The sequence below is a fragment of the Heteronotia binoei genome, chromosome 21 (genome assembly GCF_032191835.1).
Source record: "Heteronotia binoei isolate CCM8104 ecotype False Entrance Well chromosome 21, APGP_CSIRO_Hbin_v1, whole genome shotgun sequence".
In the NCBI taxonomy this organism is placed as follows: domain Eukaryota; kingdom Metazoa; phylum Chordata; class Lepidosauria; order Squamata; family Gekkonidae; genus Heteronotia; species Heteronotia binoei.
In genome coordinates, this window is record NC_083243.1 from 144,643,228 (window position 1) to 144,658,967 (window position 15,740).

Consider the following 15,740-nt stretch of genomic DNA (forward strand, 5'->3'; position numbering starts at 1 on the left):
AGCATGCATGTGTCTATTAGGTAAAGTGATGCCTTACCACTGAGTTCTTCTTTCACTGCCACAGCAGCATCACAAAGAAGCTGGACTATTGTTACTGAGCTAGGCGTTCTTGACCTTTATCTCCACCTTTTTTAAAAAGGAGGAATCATTTCTGGATTATCCTGGAACATTTTTCTTGGCTTGGATTGTTATCATATGAGATGGACTTGAACTGTGTAATGTTTCCCTCCTCCAGTATGGGCAGATCTTGATTTGGATTATCATATTAGATGGATTTGAATTATTTAATTTTTCCCCCCTCCACTATGGGTGTTAAGATTATGGGTGTGTTCACACTACATTAAACAATATATTTTGCAACTGGATTTTTGCTGTTCTTACACAGTAAAAATCCTGTTGCAAAATGCATTATTTAGTGTAGTGTGAATGCACCCTATCTTTAAGCACTGTTTAAATTGCAGCACTAAACTCCTCAGTGCCAATGAGCATTGTCCTTGTGTGTGTGTTATTTCTCACCTTAGCATGAAGCCATACTTTCATTATGATGGGCAGGACTTTTTTTTGTAGAAAAAGCCCAGCAGGAACAAATTTGCTTATTAGGTCACACACACACCCTGACACTAAGCCAGCCAGAACTGCATTCCTGCTAAAAAAAAAAAAAAGCCCTGATGATGGGTTTTAAGACGTGTTTGTAATGGTTTGTTTTTCTCCAGAGAAAGCTATTGAGTTACGGCTGGCAAAAATAGATCACACTGCAGTGCACCCCCACTTGCTTGATATGAAGATTGGACAAGGAAAATATGAACCTGGATTTTTCCCTAAGCTTCAGTCTGATGTGCTTTCTACAGGACCAGCAAGCAATAAGTGAGTAAACTGAGTTTGGAAGATGTTATGCTTACCAAACAGTGATTTGTGAACAGCATTAATAGCTATGGGCCATAGCCTTTGTCTTATCCTCAGAGGATGTTTTAGAGTAGTATATATGAGTGCTCATCCCTGTTCAGAGTGCCATAAGGAGGTAGTTTTGTTCTCGAGAACAACTCTTGAAGCTGCAAATAAGAATGGCAAACAAAAGGAACAAAAAATTAAGCACCAGACAAATTTCTTGTTCTTGATTTAAAAAAATAATCTGTGAGGATTAATTTTTAATCACGATTGTTTTATATCTATATCTTGTATAAAAATGCTGAGCAGAACAGATCAAATATGCTTATGGATAAACTATAATATATGGCACCATTTTTGTTGGCTTATTGTCACCATGTTTCTTAGAATCTGAGGTGGACACACACACTTTATTTAAACTTCTGATCTAGGATAGCTTATCCCCATCATGGTGCCTGCCATTACTTCTCCTGGTGCCCATCAAGCTTTTCAAAAAGTGGACAGGTCCTTTTAAAAGCAGGCTTGTTATTGGCTGCCCTCATTCAAATGAAAGGGGTTTCCATGATTGCAGTAGCAGGTGCAGCCTCTGAAAGATCAGGAGGACTTGTAAGCGCCCAGCTTTTGCTTCCATTCCCCCTTCAGGCTGTCCTTTTTATTATCCATTCTTTTTTTCCTTTCCTTATCCCAGTTTTTCTTCATTTCTATTTCTCTTTTGCAATTCCTTTGCAAAGTGAAGAGTGAAGTATTGTGTTTGTCTCCGCCTTCTTTGGCTGCCATTTTGGGGTGGCATTCTCCCTCCCCTCAGAATTCCAAAGTTGCCCACAAGTGCAAAAAGGTTGAGGACCTTTTGTCTTATAGAATGTTTCTCTTGGTTTTCTAGGTGGACCAAACGAAATGCACCTGCACAGTGGAGGCGGAAAGATAGGCAGAAACAACACACAGAGCATCTTCGTCTTGACAATGATCAGAGAGAGGTAAAAACCTTCTATAACAAAAATACTAAATTTTAATGCTTTTCTTTTATATAGCTGGCTCAGAATTTCCCACTATATTCCTCTGGTTAACATAGCTTTTACACTGCGATCCTGAGTTCCTGCAAAAGCTTAGACTGGAGCAGGGGTGGAATTCTAGCAGGAGCTCCTTTGCATATTAGGCCACATGTAGCCAATTCTCCAAGAACTTACAAGGCTCTTTTTGTAAGCTCTTGGGGTATTGGCTGCATCAGGAGTGTGTGGCCTAATATGCAAAGGAGCTCCTGCTAGAATTCCACCCCTGTGCTGGAGTAATTTTGCAGATTACATTGTCTGTCTTTTAAGAAGCCTACTTATTTTCTTTAAAGTTGCAGCTCAATAGGATTTATTTTTTTTCATTTTCAGTAAGTGTATATAAGCAATAGAACACCAAGTTTTAATTGCAGATACTTGCTATTAGAGATTTAGAACAAGGAACATTAAAACCCCTGCTTGTATTAAATGAAGTATTTCACTTTTGACATGTATTGACTGCTGTAAAGTAATATCCAGCAAGTGTACTTGAATATTTGTAATATTTGAGGAGTGTTTTCCTAAAATAGAATACTTCTGCATATTAGGTAAAGCTCCAGAACATTAGATATCAAATTTACAGAGATATAAACTTGTTTGGTAAATGAACATGTAGCTATTCACTGATATTGTCAATATATTATCTACTTATTATGAAAATATTCTTAGTTATTTTTACTAAATCAGAACAATTATGTAAAAGAGGAAAACTAGAAGAATGAATGTGTTATTTTTGGAGAAAATCTGTTATGTAGTCCCTTTTCCATAGTAATGCAAGGATCTTTGAGATTAAGTCCTATATTTACTTGCTTTAATTTAGTGTGTTATTTATTTATTTATTTATTCCTTGCTGTGTTTTAGTTTATTTTAATTTGTAAGTTGTGTTGTATTGTGTGTTACCACTTTGGAAAGTCACATGTCATCTTCTGGCCTCTGTCTTGTTTTTGCATGTGTGCTTTTATTATTTCTTGCCTGGCTACCATACTCTTACCTAACATGAGCTGTTTAATTTTTTATTTTATTTTGCTTTGTTTTACTGTCTTCCCTATCTTGCCAGCACCTGGATTTTGTTTTGCCAGAGCTTCAGTTGCAATTATGTTTAGACTTGGACCAGCATGATTGGCCTTTCACGCACTCTATAAAATCTGTTTCAGAACTATACCTGGTATGTTGTGTATTGCATAGGTATGTGTGTGATGCAATGTAATATTTCATCTTCTATGAATACATAGTTTATGGTTATGATTCATATGAATATATTGTATTTCAAAGTGAAGACATTTTCCTTTTGGTCAAGGTTGAATCCCCCCCTTTAATATTATAGATCTAAAATAATTTAATTAGTGTGCTATCGCCAATGTATTGGACATAGTCAGTACTGGAGTCTCTTGTATAGAAAAGATTTTAATATATCTGCAGTGAAGTTCTTCAATTTTTTTTTTTTTTGCAAATTAGCAACTAGTCTGGTTTTTAAAAAAGGATTTAAGCTTCATTAAAAGAATAAAAGGTTCAGGTCCTTGTGACATATCAAGCCACATTATTTTGTGAGATGAGAAGTTATTTCTCTGGGAATGGTGATAGCAGGAAAACAAGCATAATTATTCAGTAAAAGTTTACCTCTTGTTAGCTGGTTTTTTTTATGGTGTCTTTTTATACATTTTGTATTTGCTTATTTTTCTACAGAAGTATATTCAAGAAGCCCGGAATCTGGGTAGCACCATCCGACAGCCCAAGTTGTCTAATCTCTCACCATCAGTAATTGCACAGACCAATTGGAAATTTGTTGAAGGTTTGCTTAAAGAATGCAGAAATAAGGTATTTGTCTTCCTTATTGCCTCAGTCTTTGCTGGTGATGTAACTAGTACATATCAACTTGCCTTCTATTTGTATATGATTTCCTCATGAAGAAATATAATTTTTTTAGATTTCAAAAGTTTTTATATTAAAATAACAGTAATTTTTTATTCTGTATACATATTAAATTTTGAATGAATATGTCCTAGATTCAATATGCCTTTCTGGTATATTTAGGACACGTATTTTAACATCCTTTCTCTAGTAAGCTGTGCACTTGACATGAGCAAGAACTGAGGAAAAGGGTGGTTCATTTCAGTTTGTGGTTTACTTGATTTCATGAACCAGTGAAACCACAATTTTCCCAAATCATTTGTGGTTCGGGGATTCATGGTATGTTATGGCTGGGGGAGGGAGGGGGAGGCATTTAAATGTCACCCTCTCTCTTCTCCAGCCCACATAAGAACATAAGAGAACCCATGTTGGATCAGGCCATTGGCCCATCCAGTCCAGCACTCTGTGTCACACAGTGGCCAAAAAACGCAAGTTCCATTGAGAGGTTCACCAGTGGGACTAGAAGCCCTTACACTGTGCCCCCCCCACCCAAGCACAAGAATACAGAGCATCACTGCCCCAGACAGAGAATTCCAACAATACACTGTGGCTAATAGCCACTGATGGACCTCTGCTCCATATGCTTATCCAATCCCCTCTTGAAGCTGTGCTTGTCCAGCCCAAGATGGCGACGAGGTGGGAGCTTGAAGTTAGAGCTCCTTGAAATCAAGCTTCCTTTATCTGCGTGACGCCTGAAAACATCAAAAATTAAGTGCAAAACTAAGTGCAAACTTGGAAATAGGATCCCACTCTACCTTGGAGGTGAGGAGGGCGCCGTCGGGGACCCCCTGAGACGCTGCGGAGTTCGGTTGCTCTGTGGGGTGGGCCCCATCACGGACGAGGAGGCGAGGCGGCACCTTGGCTGGGCGCTGACCGGACAGGGAGGTCGAGGCGGCGGCTTGGCTGGGCGGCTTGACTGGGCGCGGACGAGGAGGTCGAGGCGGCGTGAACGAGGAGGTCGAGGTGGCGCCTTGGCTGGGCGCGGTTGACCGGCAGACGAACAAAGTCGGGTGGTGCTGAGTGGAGCCGGCTGACGCCGAGGAGAGCAGGGCCAGATACTCCCATTCAGCAGATGCAACTGCCAGGGGGGCTGGGCTGCAGACATGGCCAGCCGCCAGAGGGGAACGCCGCGGAGAGGGAACTTGCAGCGAGCGATTGAAGTGCCGGAGAGGAGAGCCCAGGAGTTGCTGGGCGCGTAGAAGGAGCAGGGATTCAAGGAGTGGAGATCTTGGTGATCTGATCAACTCCACAAGGGAACTGTGGAGCCCTGTAGCATGACAGGGGGGGCACGAGGGGGGCCTTTACCCCTCCCGGGCCCGCCAGGTTACGTAGGGGATACTGGACTTGAGTCCTTGGCTACCGGACATGTGTTACTCTGTGCCTTGGTGTGTGACTGCTCTCTGTATACCACCAGTATACCATCTAATACGGCACTATTTCGTATACCATCTAATACGGCACTATTTCGACACCTGCACTCTGCACCTTACTCTGCACTTTACTCTGCACAGCACTTTACATCGTACTTTACTCCGGTTGGGAATAATTTGCACTAATTAGCACGACAGCACTTTCCTGTAATTTCTACCTCCATTTGCTCTTATACTGCTAGTTTAATTTGGATTTAATCAATTAACTCTTTGTGATTGTTTATGGTACTGATTGGCTCTGAATGATATAATTTTTTTTGGCAAATTAATTTGAGGGTGGTTTATAAGGGTGGGATTTATCGTCAATTATTGCCATTGATTTAACCTGTGTGTCTTACCAATTAATGTACAAGGGGAGATTTGGGCTGGGCTTGAGCGGGTTGATTTGAAACTGGGAGCTAGTGGGTGGAGTAGATTAGGGAGTGATTTAGGGGTAGTGCTAGCCGGCATTAGACGCGGTGGCTATGACAACGGTCCCACCAGCGGAGATGACTGGCCCAGGGATTCCAGTGCTCCTGGGGAGGGGGAGGTATGGCGGTGGGAACAGGCAACGATATAGGGGAAGGGGGCTGAGACCAGTCAGTGCTCGACCACCTTCCAGTCTGCGTCCCATCCCGACGGTGACAGGTAGTGGGGCCAGTTTGGATGACCTGCCTCCGTCATTGGTGTTATGCAATGCCAGGTCCATCAACAATAAGACCTCTGTCCTCCGAGAGTTTCTACTCGAGCAGGACATGGACCTGGCTTGCGTGACTGAGACCTAGGTTCGAGAGGGAGATACGGTGGCCCTCTCACAAACAGCTCCCCCGGGTTACACAGTCTTTCACCAATTGCGGATTAGCGGGCGGGGGGGACGAGTGGCGTTGTTCATACGAGAGGCTTTCTCCTTTAGGGCGCTCCCGGCCCCAAAGATCGAAGGTATTGAATGTGCCGGTCTGGTGTGGGAAGTTGGAGGGGGGTTGGCGATTTGGCTGGTGTACCGTTCGCCTAGCGCACCAGCCGGCGCCTTACCGTCCCTGCTCGAGGCTGTGGCAGGCTGGGCGTTGGAGCACCCAAGGCTGGTGATCCTGGGTGACTTCAACGTCCATGCGGATGACCCGGCCTCCAGTTCAGCGACGGACCTAGTGTCATCCATGGCGATGCTAGGGCTCTCTCAATTTGTTACATCTCCCACGCATCAGGCCGGGCACACGTTAGACCTGATCTTTGCGGCCAGGGTCATGGTGGACGATATAATCGCAAAAGCGGTGCCATGGTCAGACCACCTCGCCCTTAGGGCTCGTGTGGACGCTCCACGCCAAACCTGTCTAGGCGACGAGCGCATTATGGCTCGCCCGCGGAACCAGATGGACCCGGAACGGTTCCAAATGGCTCTGCGGGATCCCTGGCCCTCTGGCGATTCCCTCAATGACCTGGTTGAGACCTGGCATAGCCGGCTCTCCAGAGCCATTGATGAGATCACACCTCAACGCCCTCTGCGACCTCGGACTAGGCTGGCGCCGTGGTATACCCCGGAACTACGCCAGCTGAAACAAGGCCTCAGACGGCTAGAGAGGCAATGGCGGCATACTCATGACGAAGCGGCTAGAGCATCTTATAGAGAGTTTATGAGGTCCTATGAGATGGCAGTCAAAGCCACAAAGAAAACATACTTTGCGGCTAAGACTGCGTCTGCAAATTCGCGCCCGGCACAATTATTTAGGATAATTTGGAACCTTACTACATTGCCACAAGGCAAACCAAATGTTAAGGAATTAGAGGTAGGCTGTGAGGCATTCGCGAAATTCTTTGCAGACAAAGTCCAGTCGCTCCGCCGCGACTGCCCCGCCATATTAGATACAGTATGTGAACGTGAGGCTCCGTGCCTGTCTTCTGGCTTGATCCTGGTCCGTTTCGACCCGCTCGACCTAGAGGAGGTTGACAGGATCCTCTCTACTGCACGCCCAACAACTTGCGATCTGGACCCGTGCCCCTCCTGGCTAATTAAAGCTTGCCAGGAGGATCTGAGATGTCCTATACGGGACATCATAAATAGATCTCTTTCGGAGGGTTCTTTTCCAACCCCTCTGAAAGAGGCAGTGGTCCGCCCCCTCCTGAAAAAAGCTACATCAGACCTGGCTGAATTGGCTCATTACCGGCAAGTCTCAAACTTGCCCTTTTTGGGCAAAGTTATAAAGAGGGCTGTGGCGTTGCAGTTACAGAGCTTCCTGGATGACTCTTCCACTTTGGATCCATTCCAGTCTGGCTTCCGCCCGGGCCATGGGACAGAGACAGTTCTGGTCGCCCTCATGGATGATCTCCGGCGACACCTGGACTGAGGCGGTGTGGCGTTATTGCTGTTGTTAGACCTTTCGGCCGCGTTCGATATGGTCGACCACTGGCTGCTGACCCGCCGCCTCGCCGACACAGGGATTCAGGGGCTAGCCTTGCAATGGCTTTCCTCTTTCGTGGAGGGTCGGGGACAAAGGGTGGCAATTGGGGGGGAGCTGTCCCAGAGGCACCTACTTAATTGTGGGGTGCCTCAGGGAGCAGTTCTCTCCCCGATGTTATTTAACATCTACATGCGCCCCCTTGCCCAGATTGCCCGGAGAAATGGGCTGGGTTGTCACCAGTACGCGGATGACATCCAGCTTTATCTATTGATGGGCGGCCGGGCTGCCAATGTTCCTATAAATCTGCAAGCCATGGCAGATTGGATTAGGTCAAGTGGGCTGAAATTGAACCCAGCGAAGACAGAGGTCCTTTGCCTAGGGCGCGGTGGTCCGGAGGGAGGGATCTCCCTTCCAGCTTTTGACGGTGCGTCACTGATACCAGTGCGCAGGGTCAGGAGCTTGGGAGTGCTACTGGAGTCTTTCTTGACAATGGAGGCCCAGATAGCAGCCACTGCCAAATCCGCCTTTTTTCATCTTAGGTGGGCGAGGCAGTTGGCTCCCTTCCTGGAATGCAATGACCTGGCAACAGTGATCCATGCAACGGTCACTTCGAGGCTAGATTACTGTAATGCCCTCTACATGGGGCTGCCCCTGTGCTGAACTCGGAAACTGCAGCTAGTGCAGAATGCAACAGCCAGACTGCTATTGGGCCTACCTCGGTGGGAACATGTGTGGGCTGGGCTGCGGGAGCTGCATTGGCTGCCAGTTGTTTACCAAGTTCGTTACAAGGTGCTGGTTATTACCTTTAAAGCCCTATATGGCCGAGGACCTGTTTACCTTAGGGACCCCCTCTCTCCATATGTTCCCCAGAGAGCACTGCGATCCAGCTCACACAACCTTCTGGAAGTACCTGGGCCAAAGGAGGCCAAACTAAAAATAACTAGAGAACAGGCCTTCTCTATAAAAGCACCCCAATGGTGGAACCAGCTGCCGGAAGAGGTGCGGGCCCTACAGGACATTAGCCAATTGCGTAGGGCGTGCAAAATCGCCCTCTTCCGGCTAGCCTTCCAAGATACAAGTTGATGGGGTGTGAACTGGCAGAGACTGACTAAGAGAGAAATCTTGGGGTCGTGGTAGAGAACTCATTGAAAATGTCAAGACAGTGTGCAATTGCAATAAAAAAGGCCAATGCTATGCTGGGAATTATTAGGAAGGGAACTGAAAACAAATCAGCCAGTATCATAATGCCCCTGTATAAATCGATGGTGTGGCCTCATTTAGAGTATTGTGTACAATCTGGTCACCGCACCTCAAAAAAGATATTATAGCATTGGAAAAAGTGCAGAAAAGGGCAACTAGAATGATTAAAGGGTTGGAACACTTTCCCTATGAAGAAAGGTTAAAATGCTTGGGGCTCTTTAGCTTGGAGAAACGTCGACTGTGGGGTGACGTGATAGAAGTTTACAAGATTATGCACGAAATGGAGAAGGTAGAGAAAGAAGTACTTTTCTCCCTTTCTCACAATACAAGAACTCGTGGGCATTCAATGGAATTGCTGAGCAGTCGGGTTAGAACTGAAAAAAGGAAGTACTTCTTCACCCAAAGGGTGATTAACACGTGGAATTCACTGCCACAGTAGGTGGTGGCAGCTACAAGCACAGACAGCTTCAAGAGGGGATTGGAGAAGCATATGGAGCAGAGGTCCATCAGTGGCTATTAGCCACAGTGTATTGTTGGAACTCTCTGTCTGGTGCAGTGATGCTCTGTATTCTTGTGCTGGTGGGGGGGGGGCACAGTGTAAGGGCTTCTAGCCCCACTGGTGGACCTCTCGGTGGCACTTGGGTTTTTTGGCCACTGTGTGACACAGAATGTTGGCCTGGATGGGCCATTGGTCTGATCCAACATGGCTTCTCTTATGTTCTTATTTAATTGGTACACTGTGATTTTGCACTACTGAGGCAGATAGATTTACTGCTGGGACTTCAGAGCTTTAAAGTGCATTTACCCCATAGGCTGTCCATTGAGAGACTTATACTCCATAAAGCTACCTAAAGTTTTAAAGCTGTTTATTCCTGTGGTCATCACTATATCCTCTGGCAGCAAATTCCACTTTCTAACCACTCCCTGGTTAAAGTGGTATTTTCTTTTGCCTGTTATGAACCTACTGCCCATCAACTTCATTGGATGTCCTTGAGTTCTAGTATTTTGTGAGAGGGAGAAGAATTTCTCTTTGCCCACTCTCTTCACCCCATGCATAATTTTATAAACCTCTATCATGTCCCTCCTTTGTCATCTCTTTTCTAATCTGAAAAGTCTCAATCCCCTTCCTAATAATATCTAACATAGAGTTTGCCTTTTTCACCACTGCAGCTCGCTGGGCTGACACTTTGAGCTATCCACTACAACCCAAAGTTCTTCTCCCCTCTCAGTCTCAGCAAATTCAGACCCCATTAGCCTGTACTTGAAGCTGGGATTTTACACACACACTTACACAAACATACAATTACTGGGAAATTCTACATGAGCAGAAGGCCAGTTCCTTCTAAGTAAGTGGAATATATTTTCCAGGTCCCATATTTAGTGTGCTAAGGAAATTGCTGATGATTCTATATGTGATTTCTGTACCTTGTGTGGATTACTAAGTAGGTGATAGAAATCCAGAGATTTTATGAATATTCTTTTCCTATTTTGGAGATAAGTGACTTGTGGAAATTTTCATCCATAGTGCTAATGCTTTTAGGATTCCTAACTTTTATATTTTTGAAAAGATTTTTGTTGCTTGTGGTGTAAGATAAGTTTTCATAAAATATTATGTCAAATGCTCTGAAGGCTTAGAAATAATGAGGAAAGCAATACTGTGCTTGAGATCAATTTTGTACTTCCTGATTTTCCTCATTTGGTGCTAAATGAACCATAATATTCTCAAACAGATATTGTGGATTTAATCACACATGCTAATACAGAAAGTATATGTACATTACATACCATAGAAATGTAGTTGCCAACTTTTGTATTTTCATTGTTGTGCTTTGGTGCTGAACAAGTTTTTCATCCTGACCTAGCCAAGTATACAAGTCTGTCAAATGAGCAATGCTGGCCCCTCATCAACAGAAAAACATTGCTGGCCAAAACTAGATCCTAGCTACCTTTTCCACTTATAGGAGGCACTCCCACTCACAGATGGGGAGAGGCAGGGCTTTTTCTGAGCAAGAACGCGGAGGAATACTGTTCTGGCTGGCTTGACATCAGGGGATGTGGCCTGATATGCAAATGCTAAACAATAGTGATATGCAAATAGTGAAACAATAGTGATGTCAGGGGGTATGGCCTAATATGCAAATGAGTTCATGCTGGGCTTCTTCTACAACAAAAGTCCTGGGGAGAGGGATTTTTCTGATTTCTCCCTTCTACTACAGACCTTCATGTTGATTGTAGAAATCCATGGACAAGATTTTGAGAACATGGCCTTCTGCAGCTGATGTTTGTGTGTACACTGGGAATTAATCTGACTACTGTAGTTTTATCAAACTGTTTCTTGATGTGAGGTAATATGGAAAACGTAACGTAAGAAAAAACCCATGAAAATCCTACCCTATTGAAAATATACAGTCTATAAAAATAAATCCATAAACTCCAAACCTATTATTTTGCTTTTTCTGTTCTAAAAGACAAAGAGGATGCTAGTGGAAAAAATGGGCCGTGAAGCAGTGGAACTTGGTCATGGTGAAGTGAATATTACAGGTGTTGAAGAAAATACATTGATAGCCAGCCTCTGTGATCTCTTAGAAAGGATATGGAGCCATGGTTTGCAGGTGAAACAGGTAAGAAAATGAAATTGCTGCTTTATAATAACTTTGCCACTGTTCATCCATTAAAAATGAAACATGTTTTTGTACTACTATTGTAGATACTAAATGCAAGCTATACTGGTGAATAATTGCTTTAAATTTTGAATGGGATTAAGATATTATATGTAAAAGAGAACTGAGGCAGGTAGAACTGTTTAACTGAGCACTAAAAGTCTTAAATCCTTGCTCCTCTTCATCCTTTTCCTTAATTGTGGACTTTAACTAGAAGATGATCAAGTGAAATTTTAGAATCTTATTCAATGAGTGTAAAAATTACGTTGTTCTGAAAAGAAAAAAACTGTGCTGCTGGATTTCTTGTAAGAACCTCTCTTGGTTATACAAGAATGAAAAATGATATATTTGAATTCTGGTATCTGAGAGAGTTTACTGTGGCCTTAGCATTTTGTTGTGTAAACCAGAACTTTCTTATTTTCTATGATCTCTTATCTATTGCTTCCACTGAATCCACTTTTAGATTGTAACAGTTTCTTGTGTGAAGGTATATACTGTCTGACTCTGTCCTTCCCTCTTATATGCTGCATAGGATAGAAGCTGTACTACTTTCATCCTAGAAGATAAAGCATCAGTATACTCTGCTACAACTCAGATTTGGGCTTTTCAGACCAGCAAACGGCCAAACCTACATAAGGTTAATGCTTTGGATTGATTGCAGATGTTGGCAAACAGTGCTGAACAGTCTGTTGTGGTAGAGTATTAAGTAATTTGTGGAGGAAGTGTAATACATCTAAACACTTCTGAAAAGCACTATCATTTCCACTTGTAAAATGAGCTTTGGCTTCCATCTCAGAAGTTGAGTCCTATTAATGTATTTAATCATCAGTGCAAGATTATTCCTTTTCATAAATCTATGGAAAGATAGTTTTCTTTAGCTCCCTCCTTCCCATACCCAGCTTTTGTCCACTGTCCTGCTGCTGGACCTTCTTAGCCCTGCATAGCTACCAGTTTACTCTTTCATTTTAGCTTTATATTTATCAGTCCTGTTTATCTGATGTTTTTGTGAAATGCAACTTAGATTAACCTGTCACTTTTGAAAACATGTTTTCTTCTTTGTCTTCTCTTGTACACTCATCATTATTATTTTTCCTTTGTCCACATATTAGTGTGCATTTCAAGGAAATGAATAGTTACGAGTTTTCTATTCATAATTCCACATAATGTGCTTTTCATTTGCTTTTGGTTCACATGGGCTTTTGTGCTATTTAAATGATCTGTTCCAGCACTGGATCAACATACATGTTGATCATTATGCAGGTGTTAATATATAGAGCTGTATTTGTTTATAATGTTACTTATACTTTCCCTTTTTATCTATTCTATTATCTGTTGGTAGTTGCTGTTGTGATGGGGCCATCTATATACTTGTGCTAAATCATTAGAATTTAGAGGGCCTTCTAATCCAGCCCCACCCCCAGGCAAAACTTTTCAATCCTCTAGCCTTCCGCAGTTCAGCCTGTGAAATGTAGGTCACAGTGTACCACACAGAGTAGGTGCATTACAAAACATATAGTTCCAGGTAAATAATCATCGGAGAGCAAAAAGGAAAAGAAACTATCAATATCCAGAGCTTTCAGGAAAGATTACTTTTCCAGCTAAACGTTGTTGCATGAGCAATTTGCTGCATCTTCCCCTCCTGACTTTCATGTGTTGAACTGAGGTACCATTAATAGAATTTGCAGGGTATATTACATACATTTACCCAGTTCTGCCTTTGTCCCATTGAACTTCATTCCCACAACCTTTCCAGATTCTTCCGGAATTTATAATAAAAAACCCTTGTCACAGCATAAATGAGATAATTGGAAACTATCATGATTTAGAACACATATACTTCTTGATATAACTAGCTCTTCTATATGTTTGCACTCCTCTCCTCCTAATAAATGTTCAGTAGTAGTAGTAGTCACTTTGTATTTTGTAAGCACCTAAGACTTGCCTTAAAAAGGATAAACTTGAAAAATATTTTAAAGCTGCTATAAATCTGTCTGTTGCTATAGTAATTATACCCAAATGAATTTACTGGCAGTAATGTGGAAGTGGCAACATTTATTGGTATTTTAGCACCACTGTTTATTAGCAAATTCAACACAGTGAACCTGATGTGAACCAAACAATATAGGTAGCACAGTGTTAATGTTGTCCATGCAAGGCACCATCCAAAATGAAGATACTTTAACCAATTATGTTAAAGCTGTCATATTGTACATTGTCATGTATGTGCATCACTAATCATCTGATACCTATCACACTTTTAATCCATTCTTGATTCTGCTTGGGGCAGCAGTGTTATTGCCTCCTTCCTTTTATTTTCACAACCACCTGTGAGATAGATTAGGTTGAGCGATTGTGCAGGGTCATCCAGTGAAGTTTATGGAAATCTGCCTCCGTTCCTGAGGACTGGAAGGTAGCAAATGTCACCCCCATCTTTAAAAAGGGTTCCAGAGGAGATCTGGGAAATTATAGGCCAGTCAGTGTGACTTCAATACCAGGAAAGTTGGTAGAAACCATTAACAAGGACAGAATGAGTAGACACATTGATGAACATGAGTTATTGAGGAAGACTCAGCATGGGTTCTGTAAGGGAAGATCTTGCCTCACTAACCTGTTACATTTCTTTGAGGGGGTGAACAAACATGTGGACAAAGGAGACCCAATAGATGTTGTTTACCTTGACTTCCAGAAAGCTTTTGATAAAGTTCCTCATCAAAGGCTCCTTAGTAAGCTCGAGAGTCATAGAGTAAAAGGACAAGTCCTCTTGTGGATCAAAAACTGGTTAATTAATAGGAAGCAGAGAGTGAGTATAAATGGGCAGTCTTCGCAGTGGAGGACGGTAAGCAGTGGGGTGCCACAGGGCTCAGTACTGGGTCCCATGCTCTTTAATTTGTTCATAAATGATTTGGAGTTGGGAGTAAGCAGTGAAGTGGCCAAGTTTGCAGATGACACTAAATTGTTCAGGGTGGTGAGAACCAGAGAGGATTGTGAGGCACTCCAAAGGGATCTGTTGAGGCTGGGTGAGTGGGCGTCAACATGGCAGATGAGGTTCAATGAGGCCAAGTGCAAAGTAATGCACATTGGGGCCAAAAATCCCAGCTACAAATACAAGTTGATGGGTTGTGAAGTGGCAGAGACTGACCAAGAGAGAGATCTTGGGGTCGTGGTAGATAACTCACTGAAAATGTCAAGACAGTGTGCGATTGCAATAAAAAAGGCCAACGCCATGCTGGGAATTATTAGGAAGGGAATTGAAAACAAATCAGCCAGTATCATAATGCCCCTGTATAAATCGATGGTGTGGTCTCATTTGGAATACTCTATACAATTCTGGTCACCGCATCTCAAAAAGTATATTATAGCATTGAAAAAAGTCCAGAAAAGGGCAACTTGAATGATTAAAGGGTTGGAACACTTTCCCTATGAAGAAAGGTTGAAACGCTTGGGGCTCTTTAGCTTGGAGAAACGTCGACTGCGAGGTGACATGATAGAGGTTTAGAAGATTATGCATGGGATGGAGAAAGTAGAGAAAGAAGTACTTTTCTCTCTTTCTCACAATACAAGAACTTGTGGGCATTCGATGAAATTGCTGAGCAGTCGGGTTAAAACGGATAAAAGGAAGCTTCTTCACCCAAAGGGTGATTAACATGTGGAATTCACTGCCACAGGAGGTGGTGGCGGCTACAAGCCAGCTTCAGGAGGGGCTTAGATAAAAATATGGAGCAGAGGTCCATTAGTGGCTATTAGCCACAGTGTGTGTGTGTGTGTGTGTGTGTGTACACACACACACACACTGAGTGGCTGAGTGGGAATTTGAATATTATTGTTCTCCAACCAAATTTGATATTAAGCATTACACCATGCTTACTTTCATCATTTGGTTCACACAGGTGACCCACAGTGAGCCAAAATAAGGTTTAAATTCTTCCTTCCAGCAGCTCTTCTTCCTCTGGTTTCATTTGGCTGCTGATTCCTTGTCTGTCCATTCTAGTCTTGGTTACCTGCATAACAGCACTCTAGTCAATATAGTATTGTATAATTGCATTAGAGGAGAAGTTATATTCCCTTATTGTAAGCTGAAATGCCCTCAAAACAAGGTTGGGGAATTAGTTAGGTGGGCACCTGGCTCACTCGGAATCTTTTCACCTCTGTATACAAGATTAACCAACCAGAGAGTGCTGCTTAAATAATGGGACTCTAATTTAGTAAAACCAATTATAATTTATTAAGAAAAATATAGTCTTC

General features: G+C 42.9%; 1 protein-coding gene across 4 annotated transcripts in view; it reads left to right on the forward strand.

The window, feature by feature from the left end:
- Nucleotides 1-15,740, forward strand: part of DENND5A (DENN domain containing 5A) — a 135,019-nt gene that overhangs the window by 74,019 nt on the left and 45,260 nt on the right. Inside the window, exons 9-14 of one of the 4 annotated variants that reach the window (XM_060263147.1) lie at nucleotides 714-864; nucleotides 1,766-1,859; nucleotides 2,986-3,093; nucleotides 3,612-3,743; nucleotides 11,307-11,459; nucleotides 12,031-12,135. In XM_060263147.1, coding sequence (XP_060119130.1) covers nucleotides 714-864; nucleotides 1,766-1,859; nucleotides 2,986-3,093; nucleotides 3,612-3,743; nucleotides 11,307-11,459; nucleotides 12,031-12,135 — 743 coding nt within the window. The remainder of the gene's footprint in view (nucleotides 1-713; nucleotides 865-1,765; nucleotides 1,860-2,985; nucleotides 3,094-3,611; nucleotides 3,744-11,306; nucleotides 11,460-12,030; nucleotides 12,136-15,740) is intronic. The other 3 variants (XM_060263148.1, XM_060263149.1, XM_060263150.1) reach the window with 3 other exon arrangements.